This window comes from Phyllobates terribilis, unplaced genomic scaffold, assembly GCF_046119375.1.
Source record: "Phyllobates terribilis strain yellow unplaced genomic scaffold, ASM4611937v1 Scaffold_1__5_contigs__length_1240528914, whole genome shotgun sequence".
NCBI lineage: Eukaryota > Metazoa > Chordata > Amphibia > Anura > Dendrobatidae > Phyllobates > Phyllobates terribilis.
The window spans coordinates 1239265461-1239279118 of record NW_027362761.1 but is presented as its reverse complement, the minus strand read 5'-3'; the positions used below and the strand labels follow the sequence as shown (position 1 = coordinate 1239279118).

The 13658-nt window shown below is 49.9% G+C and overlaps 2 protein-coding genes across 4 annotated transcripts in view; one reads left to right on the top strand and one right to left on the bottom strand.

The window, feature by feature from the left end:
- The window catches only part of LOC141164978 (uncharacterized), a 575086-nt gene that overhangs the window by 357122 nt on the left and 204306 nt on the right, over positions 1-13658 (top strand). The gene's annotated exons all lie outside the window — the stretch shown is intronic.
- Positions 1-13658, bottom strand: part of LOC141164970 (disintegrin and metalloproteinase domain-containing protein 33-like) — a 283969-nt gene that overhangs the window by 195864 nt on the left and 74447 nt on the right. Inside the window, exon 2 of the mRNA XM_073650628.1 lies at positions 5869-5948. Coding sequence (XP_073506729.1) covers positions 5869-5948 — 80 coding nt within the window. The remainder of the gene's footprint in view (positions 1-5868; positions 5949-13658) is intronic.

Sequence of the window (13658 nt, the reverse complement as noted above, 5' to 3'; positions counted from 1 at the left end):
GCTGGAGAGGCAGTGTACTGTACAGCAGATAATACAGGTCTGTGCAGGCTGGAGAGGCAGTGTACTGTACAGCAGACAATACAGGCCTGTGCAGCTAGAGAGGCAGTGTACTGTACAGCAGATAATACAGGTCTGTGCAGGCTGGAGAGGCCGTCTACTGTACAGCAGATAATACAGGTCTGTGCAGGCTGGAGAGGCAGTGTACTGTACAGCAGATAATACAGGTCTGTGCAGGCTGGAGAGGCAGTGTACTGTACAGCAGATAATACAGGCCTGTACAGCTAGAGAGGCAGTGAACTGTACAGCAGATAATACAGGTCTGTGCAGGTGGAGAGGCAGTGTACTGTACAGCAGATAATACAGGTCTGTGCAGGCTGGAGAGGCAGTCTACTGTACATCAGATAATACAGGTCTGTGCTGGCTGGAGAGGCAGTGTACTGTACAGGAGATAATACAGGCCTGTGCAGCTAGAGAGGCAGTGTACTGTACAGCAGATAATACAGGTCTGTGCAGGCTGGAGAGGCAGTCTACTGTCCAGCAGATAATACAGGTCTGGGCAGCCTGGAGAGTCAGTGTACTGTACAGCAGATAATACAGGTCTGTGCAGGCTGGAGAGGCAGTGTACTGTACAGCAGATAATACATGTCTGTGCAGCCTGGAGAGGCAGTGTACTGTACAGCAGATAATACAGGTCTGTGCAGCCAGAGAGGCAGTGTACTGTACAGCAGATAATACAGGTCTGTGCAGCCAGAGAGGCAGTGTACTGTACAGCAGATAATACAGGTCTGTGCAGGCTGGAGAGGCAGTCTACTGTACAGCAGATAATAGAGGTCTGTGCAGCTAGGGAGGCAGTCTACTCTACAGCAGATAATACAGGTCTGTGCAGGCTGGAGAGGCAGTGTACTGTCCAGCAGATAATACAGGTCTGTGAAGGCTGGAGAGGTAGTGTACTGCACAGCGGATAATACAGGTCTGTGCAGGCTGGAGAGGTAGTGTACTGCACAGCAGATAATACAGGTCTGTGCAGGCTGGAGAGGCAGTGTACTGTACAGCAGATAATACAGGTCTGTGCAGGTGGAGAGGCAGTCTACTGTACAGCAGATAATACAGGTCTGTGCAGCCAGAGAGGCAGTGTACTGTACAGCAGATAATACAGGTCTGTGCAGGCTGGAGTGGCAGTGTACTGTACAGCAGATAATACAGGTCTGTGCAGGCTGGAGAGGCAGTGTACTGTACAGCAGACAATACAGGCCTGTGCAGCTAGAGAGGCAGTGTACTGTACAGCAGATAATACAGGTCTGTGCAGGCTGGAGAGGCAGTGTACTGTACAGCAGATAATACAGGTCTGTGCAGGCTGGAGAGGCAGTGTACTGTACAGCAGATAATTCAGGCCTGTACAGCTAGAGAGGCAGTGAACTGTACAGCAGATAATACAGGTCTGTGCAGGTGGAGAGGCAGTCTACTGTACATCAGATAATACAGGTCTGTGCTGGCTGGAGAGGCAGTATACTGTCCAGCAGATAATACAGGTCTGTGCAGGCTGGAGAGGCAGTGTACTGTACAGCAGATAATACAGGTCTGTGCAGGCTGGAGAGGCAGTGTACTGTACAGCAGATAATACAGGCCTGTACAGCTAGAGAGGCAGTGTACTGTACAGCAGATAATACAGGTCTGTGCAGGCTGGAGAGTCAGTGTACTGTACAGCAGATAATACAGGTCTGTGCAGGCTGGAGAGGCAGTGTACTGTACAGCAGATAATACAGGTCTGTGCAGCCTGGAGAGGCAGTGTACTGTACAGCAGATAATACAGGTCTGTGCAGCCAGAGAGGCAGTGTACTGTACAGCAGATAATACAGGTCTGTGCAGCCAGAGAGGCAGTGTACTGTACAGTAGATAATACAGGTCTGTGCAGCCAGAGAGGCAGTCTACTGTACAGCAGATAATACAGGTCTGTGCAGCCAGAGAGGCAGTCTACTGTACAGCAGATAATACAGGTCTGTGCAGGCTGGAGAGGCAGTATACTGTACAGCAGATAATACAGGTCTGTGCAGGCTGGAGAGGCAGTGTACTGTACAGCAGAAAATACAGGTCTGTGCAGCTAGGGAGGCAGTCTACTCTACAGCAGATAATACAGGTCTGTGCAGGCTGGAGAGGCAGTGTACTGTCCAGCAGATAATACAGGTCTGTGCAGGCTGGAGAGGTAGTGTACTGCACAGCAGATAATACAGGTCTGTGCAGGTGGAGAGGCAGTCTACTGCACAGCAGATAATACAGGTCTGTGCAGCCAGAGAGGCAGTGTACTGTACAGCAGATAATACAGGTCTGTGCAGGCTGGAGAGGCAGTGTACTGTACAGCAGATAATACAGGTCTGTGCAGGCTGGAGAGGCAGTGTACTGTACAGCAGACAATACAGGCCTGTGCAGCTAGAGAGGCAGTGTACTGTACAGCAGATAATACAGGTCTGTGCAGGCTGGAGAGGCAGTGTACTGTACAGCAGATAATACAGGTCTGTGCAGGCTGGAGAGGCAGTGTACTGTACAGCAGACAATACAGGCCTGTGCAGCTAGAGAGGCAGTGTACTGTACAGCAGATAATACAGGTCTGTGCAGGCTGGAGAGGCAGTGTACTGACAGCAGATAATACAGGTCTGTGCAGGCTAGAGAGGCAGTGTACTGTACAGCAGATAATACAGGCCTGTGCAGCTAGAGAGGCAGTGTACTGTACAGCAGATAATACAGGTCTGTGCAGCCAGAGAGGCAGTGTACTGTACAGCAGATAATACAGGTCTGTGCAGCCAGAGAGGCAGTGTACTGTACAGTAGATAATACAGGTCTGTGCAGCCAGAGAGGCAGTCTACTGTACAGCAGATAATACAGGTCTGTGCAGCCAGAGAGGCAGTCTACTGTACAGCAGATAATACAGGTCTGTGCAGGCTGGAGAGGCAGTATACTGTACAGCAGATAATACAGGTCTGTGCAGGCTGGAGAGGCAGTGTACTGTACAGCAGATAATACAGGTCTGTGCAGGCTGGAGAGGCAGTCTACTGTACAGCAGAAAATACAGGTCTGTGCAGCTAGGGAGGCAGTCTACTCTACAGCAGATAATACAGGTCTGTGCAGGCTGGAGAGGCAGTGTACTGTCCAGCAGATAATACAGGTCTGTGCAGGCTGGAGAGGTAGTGTACTGCACAGCAGATAATACAGGTCTGTGCAGGTGGAGAGGCAGTCTACTGCACAGCAGATAATACAGGTCTGTGCAGCCAGAGAGGCAGTGTACTGTACAGCAGATAATACAGGTCTGTGCAGGCTGGAGAGGCAGTGTACTGTACAGCAGATAATACAGGTCTGTGCAGGCTGGAGAGGCAGTGTACTGTACAGCAGACAATACAGGCCTGTGCAGCTAGAGAGGCAGTGTACTGTACAGCAGATAATACAGGTCTGTGCAGGCTGGAGAGGCAGTGTACTGTACAGCAGATAATACAGGTCTGTGCAGGCTGGAGAGGCAGTGTACTGTACAGCAGACAATACAGGCCTGTGCAGCTAGAGAGGCAGTGTACTGTACAGCAGATAATACAGGTCTGTGCAGGCTGGAGAGGCAGTGTACTGTACAGCAGACAATACAGGTCTGTGCAGGCTGGAGAGGCATAGAGATGACAGTATCTGTGTTTTCGGGGCCCCTATCTGACGCCTGGTGGCTCCTGTGAGATGAGGGTCCGGGGGGCCGCTGCTTCAGAGCTTTGGTCGGTTTCTATGGTCCGGACTCGGGGGGCTCGGCTCATTCATCAGGATTTGTCTTATTTGGACGTCGTCCGAGGATCGGAGATAAGCAGCCGCCCGCTGGGGCTCCGAAGAAGAGGGGCCCCAAAACCTGCAGACGGCGCCCAGCAGACCGGAGCCAGTATAGGAGCAGTTCACACCTGGCGGCTGTCTGCACCTGACCACTTACACCACCGCGGGGCGGGAAGGGTTAAGCCGCTCGTCCCTGGATGTGGTGAAGGCGCTTCTGAAGAAACCCGCAATGTCGCAACAACATCCGCAACAACGTCCGCACACAGTGTACAGGCACAGCAGGTTCCTCTATCATCACCCGGTGTCCTCCGCCCTGCGTCCCGAGTGTCCTCAGCCTCCGCCCTGCACCCCGGGTGTCCTCAGCCTCCGCCCTGCACCCCGGGTGTCCCCAGCCTCCACCCAGCACCCCGGGTGTCCTCAGCCTCCGCCCTGCGTCCCGGGTGTCCTCAGCCTCCGCCCTGCGTCCCGGGTGTCCTCAGCCTCCACCCAGCACCCCGGGTGTCCTCAGCCTCCGTCATGCACACTCAATGTTTTCAGCCTTCGCCCTGCACCCCGGGTGTCCTCAGCCTCCGCCCTGCACCCCGGGTGTCCTCAGCCTCCGTCATGCATCCCGGGTGTCCCCAGCCTCCACCCAGCACCCCGGGTGTCCTCAGCCTCCGTCATGCACACTCAATGTTTTCAGCCTTCGCCCTGCACCCCGGGTGTCCTCAGCCTCCGCCCTGCGTCCCTGGTGTCCTCAGCCTCCGCCCTGCGTCCCGGGTGTCCTCAGCCTCCGCCCTGCGTCCCGCGTGTCCTCAGCCTCCGCCCTGCGTCCCGCGTGTCCTCAGCCTCCGCCCTGCGTCCCGCGTGTCCTCAGCCTCCGCCCTGCGTCCCGCGTGTCCTCAGCCTCCGCCCTGCGTCCCGCGTGTCCTCAGCCTCCGCCCTGCGTCCCGCGTGTCCTCAGCCTCCGCCCTGCGTCCCGGGTGTCCTCAGCCTCAGCCCTGCGTCCCGGGTGTCCTCAGCCTCCGCCCTGCGTCCCGGGTGTCCTCAGCCTCCGCCCTGCGTCCCGGGTGTCCTCAGCCTCCGCCCTGCGTCCCGGGTGTCCTCAGCCTCCGCCCTGCGTCCCGGGTGTCCTCAGCCTCCGCCCTGCGTCCCGGGTGTCCTCAGTCTCTGCCCTGCGTCCCGGGTGTCCTCAGCCTCCGCCCTGCGTCCCGGGTGTCCTCAGCCTCCGCCCTGCGTCCCGGGTGTCCTCAGCCTCCGTCATGCATCCGAGGTGTCCTCAGCCTCTGTCATGCACACTCAATGTTCCCAGCCTCCGCCCTGCACCCCGGGTGTCCTCAGCCTCCGTCACGCATCCCGGGTGTCCTCAGCCTCCGACACGCATCCCGGGTGTCCTCAGCCTCCGACACGCATCCCGGGTGTCCTCAGCCTCCGTCACGCATCCCGGGTGTCCTCAGCCTCCGTCACGCATCCCGGGTGTCCTCAGCCTCCGTCACGCATCCCGGGTGTCCTCAGCCTCCGTCACGCATCCCGGGTGTCCTCAGCCTCCGTCACGCATCCCGGGTGTCCTCAGCCTCCGTCACGCATCCCGGGTGTCCTCAGCCTCCGTCACGCATCCCGGGTGTCCTCAGCCTCCGTCACGCATCCCGGGTGTCCTCAGCCTCCGTCACGCATCCCGGGTGTCCTCAGCCTCCGTCACGCATCCCGGGTGTCCTCAGCCTCCGTCACGCATCCCGGGTGTCCTCAGCCTCCGTCACGCATCCCGGGTGTCCTCAGCCTCCGTCACGCATCCCGGGTGTCCTCAGCCTCCGTCACGCATCCCGGGTGTCCTCAGCCTCCGTCACGCATCCCGGGTGTCCTCAGCCTCCGTCACGCATCCCGGGTGTCCTCAGCCTCCGTCATGCATCCCGGGTGTCCTCAGCCTCCGCCCTGCACCCCAGGTGTCCTCAGCCTCCACCCTGCACCCCAGGTGTCCTCAGCCTCCACCCTGCACCCCAGGTGTCCTCAGCCTCCACCTTGCGTCCCGGGTGTCCTCAGCCTCCGTCATGCACACTCAATGTTTCCAGCCTCCGCCTTGCACCCATGTTCTTAGCACCTTACCTTGTTCTGTGATCTCAGCGACCTTCGCAACCGTCCATTCAGCAGCCATTGCACAGTCACTGCCTCGCCCGGCGTCTCCACTAAAAAATTAAAGCAAAATATAATAAGAATAATACACACAGTGATGTCACAGAACAGGGATAATACACACAGTGATGTCACAGGACAGAGATAATACACACAGTGATGTCACAGTACAGGGATAATACACACAGTGATGTCACAGTACAGGGATAATACACACAGTGATGTCACAGGACAGAGATAATACACACAGTGATGTCACAGTACAGGGATAATACACACAGTGATGTCACAGGACAGAGATAATACACACAGCGATGTCACAGTACAGGGATAATACACACAGTGATGTCACAGGACAGGGATAATACACACAGTGATGTCACAGTACAGGGATAATGCACACAGTGATGTCACAGAACAGGGATAATACACACAGTGATGTCACAGGACCGAGATAATACACACAGTGATGTCACAGTACAGGGATAATACACACAGTGATGTCACAGAACAGGGATAATACACACAGTGATGTCACAGGACAGAGATAATACACACAGTGATGTCACAGTACAGGGATAATACACACAGTGATGTCACAGGACAGAGATAATACACACAGTGATGTCACAGTACAGGGATAATACACACAGTGATGTCACAGGACAGAGATAATACACACAGCGATGTCACAGTACAGGGATAATACACACAGTGATGTCACAGGACAGGGATAATGCACACAGCGATGTCACAGGACAGAGATAATACACACAGTGATGTCACAGTACAGGGATAATACACACAGTGATGTCACAGGACAGGGATAATGCACACAGCGATGTCACAGGACAGAGATAATACGCACAGTGATGTCACAGGACAGAGATAATACGCACAGTGATGTCACAGTACAGGGATAATACACACAGTGATGTCACAGGACAGAGATAATACACACAGTGATGTCACAGTACAGGGATAATACACACAGTGATGTCACAGTACAGGGATAATACACACAGTGATGTCACAGGACAGAGATAATACACACAGTGATGTCACAGTACAGGGATAATACACACAGTGATGTCACAGGACAGAGATAATACACACAGTGATGTCACAGTACAGGGATAATACACACAGTGATGTCACAGGACAGGGATAATGCACACAGCGATGTCACAGTACAGGGATAATACACACAGTGATGTCACAGGACAGGGATAATACACACAGTGATGTCACAGGACAGAGATAATACACACAGTGATGTCACAGTACAGGGATAATACACACAGTGATGTCACAGGACAGGGATAATGCACACAGCGATGTCACAGGACAGAGATAATACGCACAGTGATGTCACAGGACAGAGATAATACGCACAGTGATGTCACAGTACAGGGATAATGCACACAGTGATGTCACAGTACAGGGATAATACACACAGTGATGTCACAGGACAGAGATAATACACACAGTGATGTCACAGTACAGGGATAATACACACAGTGATGTCACAGGACAGGGATAATGCACACAGCGATGTCACAGGACAGAGATAATACGCACAGTGATGTCACAGGACAGAGATAATACGCACAGTGATGTCACAGTACAGGGATAATGCACACAGTGATGTCACAGTACAGAGATAATACACACAGTGATGTCACAGTACAGGGATAATACACACAGTGATGTCACAGGACAGAGATAATACACACAGTGATGTCACAGAACAGGGATAATACGCACAGTGATGTCACAGTACAGAGATAATACACACAGTGATGTCACAGTACAGAGATAATACACACAGTGATGTCACAGGACAGAGATAATACGCACAGTGATGTCACAGTATAGGGATAATACACACAGTGATGTCACAGTACAGGAATAATAAACACAGTGATGTCACAGTACAGGGATAATATACACAGTGATGTCACAGTACAGGGATAATGCACACAGTGATGTCACAGTACAGGGATAATGCACACAGTGATGTCACAGTACAGGGATAATACACACAGTGATGTCACAGGACAGGGATAATACACACAGTGATGTCACAGGACAGAGATAATACACACAGCGATGTCACAGTACAGGAATAATAAACACAGTGATGTCACAGTACAGGAATAATAAACACAGTGATGTCACAGTACAGGGATAATATACACAGTGATGTCACAGTACAGGGATAATGCACACAGTGATGTCACAGTACAGGGATAATGCACACAGTGATGTCACAGTACAGGGATAATACACACAGTGATGTCACAGGACAGGGATAATACACACAGTGATGTCACAGGACAGAGATAATACGCACAGTGATGTCACAGGACAGGGATAATACACACAGTGATGTCACAGGACAGGGATAATACACACAGTGATGTCACAGTACAGAGATAATACACACAGTGATGTCACAGTACAGAGATAATACACACAGTGATGTCACAGGACAGAGATAATACGCACAGTGATGTCACAGTACAGGGATAATACACACAGTGATGTCACAGTACAGGAATAATAAACACAGTGATGTCACAGTACAGGGATAATGCACACAGTGATGTCACAGTACAGGGATAATACACACAGTGATGTCACAGTACAGGGATAATGCACACAGTGATGTTACAGTACAGGGATAATACACACAGTGATGTCACAATACAGGGATAATACACACAGTGATGTCACAGTACAGGGATAATACACACAGTGATGTCACAGTACAGGGATAATGCACACAGTGATGTCACAGTACAGGGATAATGCACACAGTGATGTCACAGTACAGGGATAATGCACACAGTGATGTCACAGTACAGGGATAATGCACACAGTGATGTCACAGTACAGGGATAATACACACAGTGATGTCACAGTACAGGGATAATGCACACAGTGATGTCACAGTACAGGGATAATACACACAGTGATGTCACAGTACAGGGATAATACACACAGTGATGTCACAGTACAGAGATAATACACACAGTGATGTCACAGGACAGAGATAATACGCACAGTGATTTCACAGTATAGGGATAATACACACAGTGATGTCACAGTACAGGAATAATAAACACAGTGATGTCACAGTACAGGGATAATGCACACAGTGATGTCACAGTACAGGGATAATACACACAGTGATGTCACAGTACAGGGATAATGCACACAGTGATGTCACAGTACAGGGATAATACACACAGTGATGTCACAATACAGGGATAATACACACAGTGATGTCACAGTACAGGGATAATGCACACAGTGATGTCACAGTACAGGGATAATACACACAGTGATGTCACAGTACAGGGATAATGCACACAGTGATGTCACAGTACAGGGATAATGCACACAGTGATGTCACAGTACAGGGATAATACACACAGTGATGTCACAGTACAGGGATAATGCACACAGTGATGTCAGTACAGGGATAATGCACACAGTGATGTCACAGTACAGGGATAATACACACAGTGATGTCACAGTACAGGGATAATACACACAGTGATGTCACAGTACAGGGATAATACGCACAGTGATGTCACAGGACAGGGATAATACGCACAGTGATGTCACAGGACAGGGATAATACACACAGTGATGTCACAGGACAGGGATAATACACACAGTGATGTCACAGTACAGGGATAATACGCACAGTGATGTCACAGGACAGGGATAATACACACAGTGATGTCACAGGACAGAGATAATACGCACAGTGATGTCACAGGACAGGGATAATACGCACAGTGATGTCACAGTACAGAGATAATACACACAGTGATGTCACAGTACAGAGATAATACACACAGTGATGTCACAGTACAGGGATGATACACACAGTGATGTCAGTACAGGGATAATGCACACAGTGATGTCACAGTACAGGGATAATACACACAGTGATGTCACAGTACAGGGATAATGCGCACAGTGATGTCACAGTACATGGATAATACACACAGTGATGTCACAGTACAGGGATAATACACACAGCGATGTCACAGTACAGGGATAATGCACACAGCGATGTCACAGGACAGAGATAATACGCACAGTGATGTCACAGTACAGGGATGATACGCACAGTGATGTCACAGTACAGGGATAATGCGCACAGTGATGTCACAGTACAGGGATAATACACACAGTGATGTCACAGTACAGGGATAATACACACAGTGATGTCACAGGACAGGGATAATACACACAGTGATGTCAGTACAGGGATAATGCACACAGTGATGTCACAGTACAGGGATAATGCGCACAGTGATGTCACAGCACAGGGATAATACACACAGTGATGTCACAGGACAGGGATAATACACACAGTGATGTCAGTACAGGGATAATGCGCACAGTGATGTCACAGTACAGGGATAATGCGCACAGTGATGTCACAGCACAGGGATAATACACACAGTGATGTCACAGGACAGGGATAATACACACAGTGATGTCAGTACAGGGATAATGCACACAGTGATGTCACAGCACAGGGATAATACACACAGTGATGTCACAGGACAGGGATAATACACACAGTGATGTCAGTACAGGGATAATACACACAGTGATGTCACAGGACAGGTATAATACACACAGTGATGTCAGTACAGGGATAATGCACACAGTGATGTCACAGCACAGGGATAATACACACAGTGATGTCACAGGACAGGGATAATGCACACAGTGATGTCAGTACAGGGATAATACACACAGTGATGTCACAGGACAGGGATAATACACACAGTGATGTCAGTACAGGGATAATGCACACAGTGATGTCAGTACAGGGATAATACACACAGTGATGTCACAGGACAGGGATAATACGCACAGTGATGTCACAGTACAGGGATAATGCGCACAGTGATGTCACAGGACAGGGATAATGCGCACAGTGATGTCACAGTACAGGGATAATGCACACAGTGATGTCACAGTACAGGGATAATGCGCACAGTGATGTCACAGTACAGGGATAATACACACAGTGATGTCACAGGACAGGGATAATACGCACAGTGATGTCACAGTACAGGGATAATGCGCACAGTGATGTCACAGTACAGGGATAATGCGCACAGTGATGTCACAGTACAGGGATAATGCACACAGTGATGTCACAGTACAGGGATAATACGCACAGTGATGTCACAGTACAGGGATAATGCGCACAGTGATGTCACAGTACAGAGATAATACGCACAGTGATGTCACAGTACAGGGATAATGCGCACAGTGATGTCACAGTACAGAGATAATACGCACAGTGATGTCACAGGACAGGGATAATACACACAGTGATGTCAGTACAGGGATAATACACACAGTGATGTCAGTACAGGGATAATACACACAGTGATGTCACAGGACAGGGATAATACACACAGTGATGTCACAGTACAGGGATAATGCGCACAGTGATGTCACAGTACAGGGATAATGCGCACAGTGATGTCACAGCACAGGGATAATACACACAGTGATGTCACAGTACAGGGATAATGCGCACAGTGATGTCACAGTACAGGGATAATGCGCACAGTGATGTCACAGCACAGGGATAATACACACAGTGATGTCACAGTACAGGGATAATGCGCACAGTGATGTCACAGTACAGGGATAATGCGCACAGTGATGTCACAGTACAGAGATAATACGCACAGTGATGTCACAGGACAGGGATAATACACACAGTGATGTCAGTACAGGGATAATACACACAGTGATGTCACAGGACAGGGATAATACACACAGTGATGTCACAGTACAGGGATAATGCGCACAGTGATGTCACAGTACAGGGATAATGCGCACAGTGATGTCACAGCACAGGGATAATACACACAGTGATGTCACAGGACAGGGATAATATACACAGTGATGTCAGTACAGGGATAATGCACACAGTGATGTCACAGCACAGGGATAATACACACAGTGATGTCACAGGACAGGGATAATACACACAGTGATGTCAGTACAGGGATAATACACACAGTGATGTCACAGGACAGGGATAATACACACAGTGATGTCAGTACAGGGATAATACACACAGTGATGTCACAGGACAGGGATAATACACACAGTGATGTCACAGGACAGGGATAATGCACACAGTGATGTCAGTACAGGGATAATACACACAGTGATGTCACAGGACAGGGATAATGCACACAGTGATGTCAGTACAGGGATAATACACACAGTGATGTCACAGGACAGGGATAATACACACAGTGATGTCAGTACAGGGATAATGCACACAGTGATGTCAGTACAGGGATAATACACACAGTGATGTCACAGGACAGGGATAATGCGCACAGTGATGTCAGTACAGGGATAATACACACAGTGATGTCACAGGACAGGGATAATACACACAGTGATGTCACAGTACAGGGATAATGCGCACAGTGATGTCACAGTACAGGGATAATGCGCACAGTGATGTCACAGGACAGGGATAATGCGCACAGTGATGTCACAGGACAGGGATAATACACACAGTGATGTCACAGTACAGGGATAATGCACACAGTGATGTCACAGTACAGGGATAATGCGCACAGTGATGTCACAGTACAGGGATAATGCGCACAGTGATGTCACAGTACAGGGATAATACACACAGTGATGTCACAGCACAGGGATAATACACACAGTGATGTCACAGTACAGGGATAATGCGCACAGTGATGTCACAGCACAGGGATAATACACACAGTGATGTCACAGTACAGGGATAATGCGCACAGTGATGTCACAGTACAGGGATAATGCGCACAGTGATGTCACAGTACAGAGATAATACACACAGTGATGTCACAGGACAGGGATAATACACACAGTGATGTCACAGTACAGGGATAATGCGCACAGTGATGTCACAGTACAGGGATAATGCGCACAGTGATGTCACAGCACAGGGATAATACACACAGTGATGTCACAGGACAGGGATAATACACACAGTGATGTCAGTACAGGGATAATACACACAGTGATGTCACAGGACAGGGATAATACACACAGTGATGTCAGTACAGGGATAATACACACAGTGATGTCACAGGACAGGGATAATACACACAGTGATGTCAGTACAGGGATAATACACACAATGATGTCACAGGACAGGGATAATGCACACAGTGATGTCAGTACAGGGATAATACACACAGTGATGTCACAGGACAGGGATAATGCACACAGTGATGTCACAGGACAGGGATAATACACACAGTGATGTCAGTACAGGGATAATGCACACAGTGATGTCACAGTACAGGGATAATACACACAGTGATGTCACAGGACAGGGATAATGCGCACAGTGATGTCAGTACAGGGATAATACACACAGTGATGTCAGTACAGGGATAATACACACAGTGATGTCACAGGACAGGGATAATACGCACAGTGATGTCACAGTACAGGGATAATACACACAGTGATGTCACAGTACAGGGATAATGCGCACAGTGATGTCACAGGACAGGGATAATACACACAGTGATGTCACAGGACAGGGATAATGCGCACAGTGATGTCACAGGACAGGGATAATACACACAGTGATGTCACAGTACAGGGATAATGCACACAGTGATGTCACAGTACAGGGATAATGCGCACAGTGATGTCACAGTACAGGGATAATGCGCACAGTGATG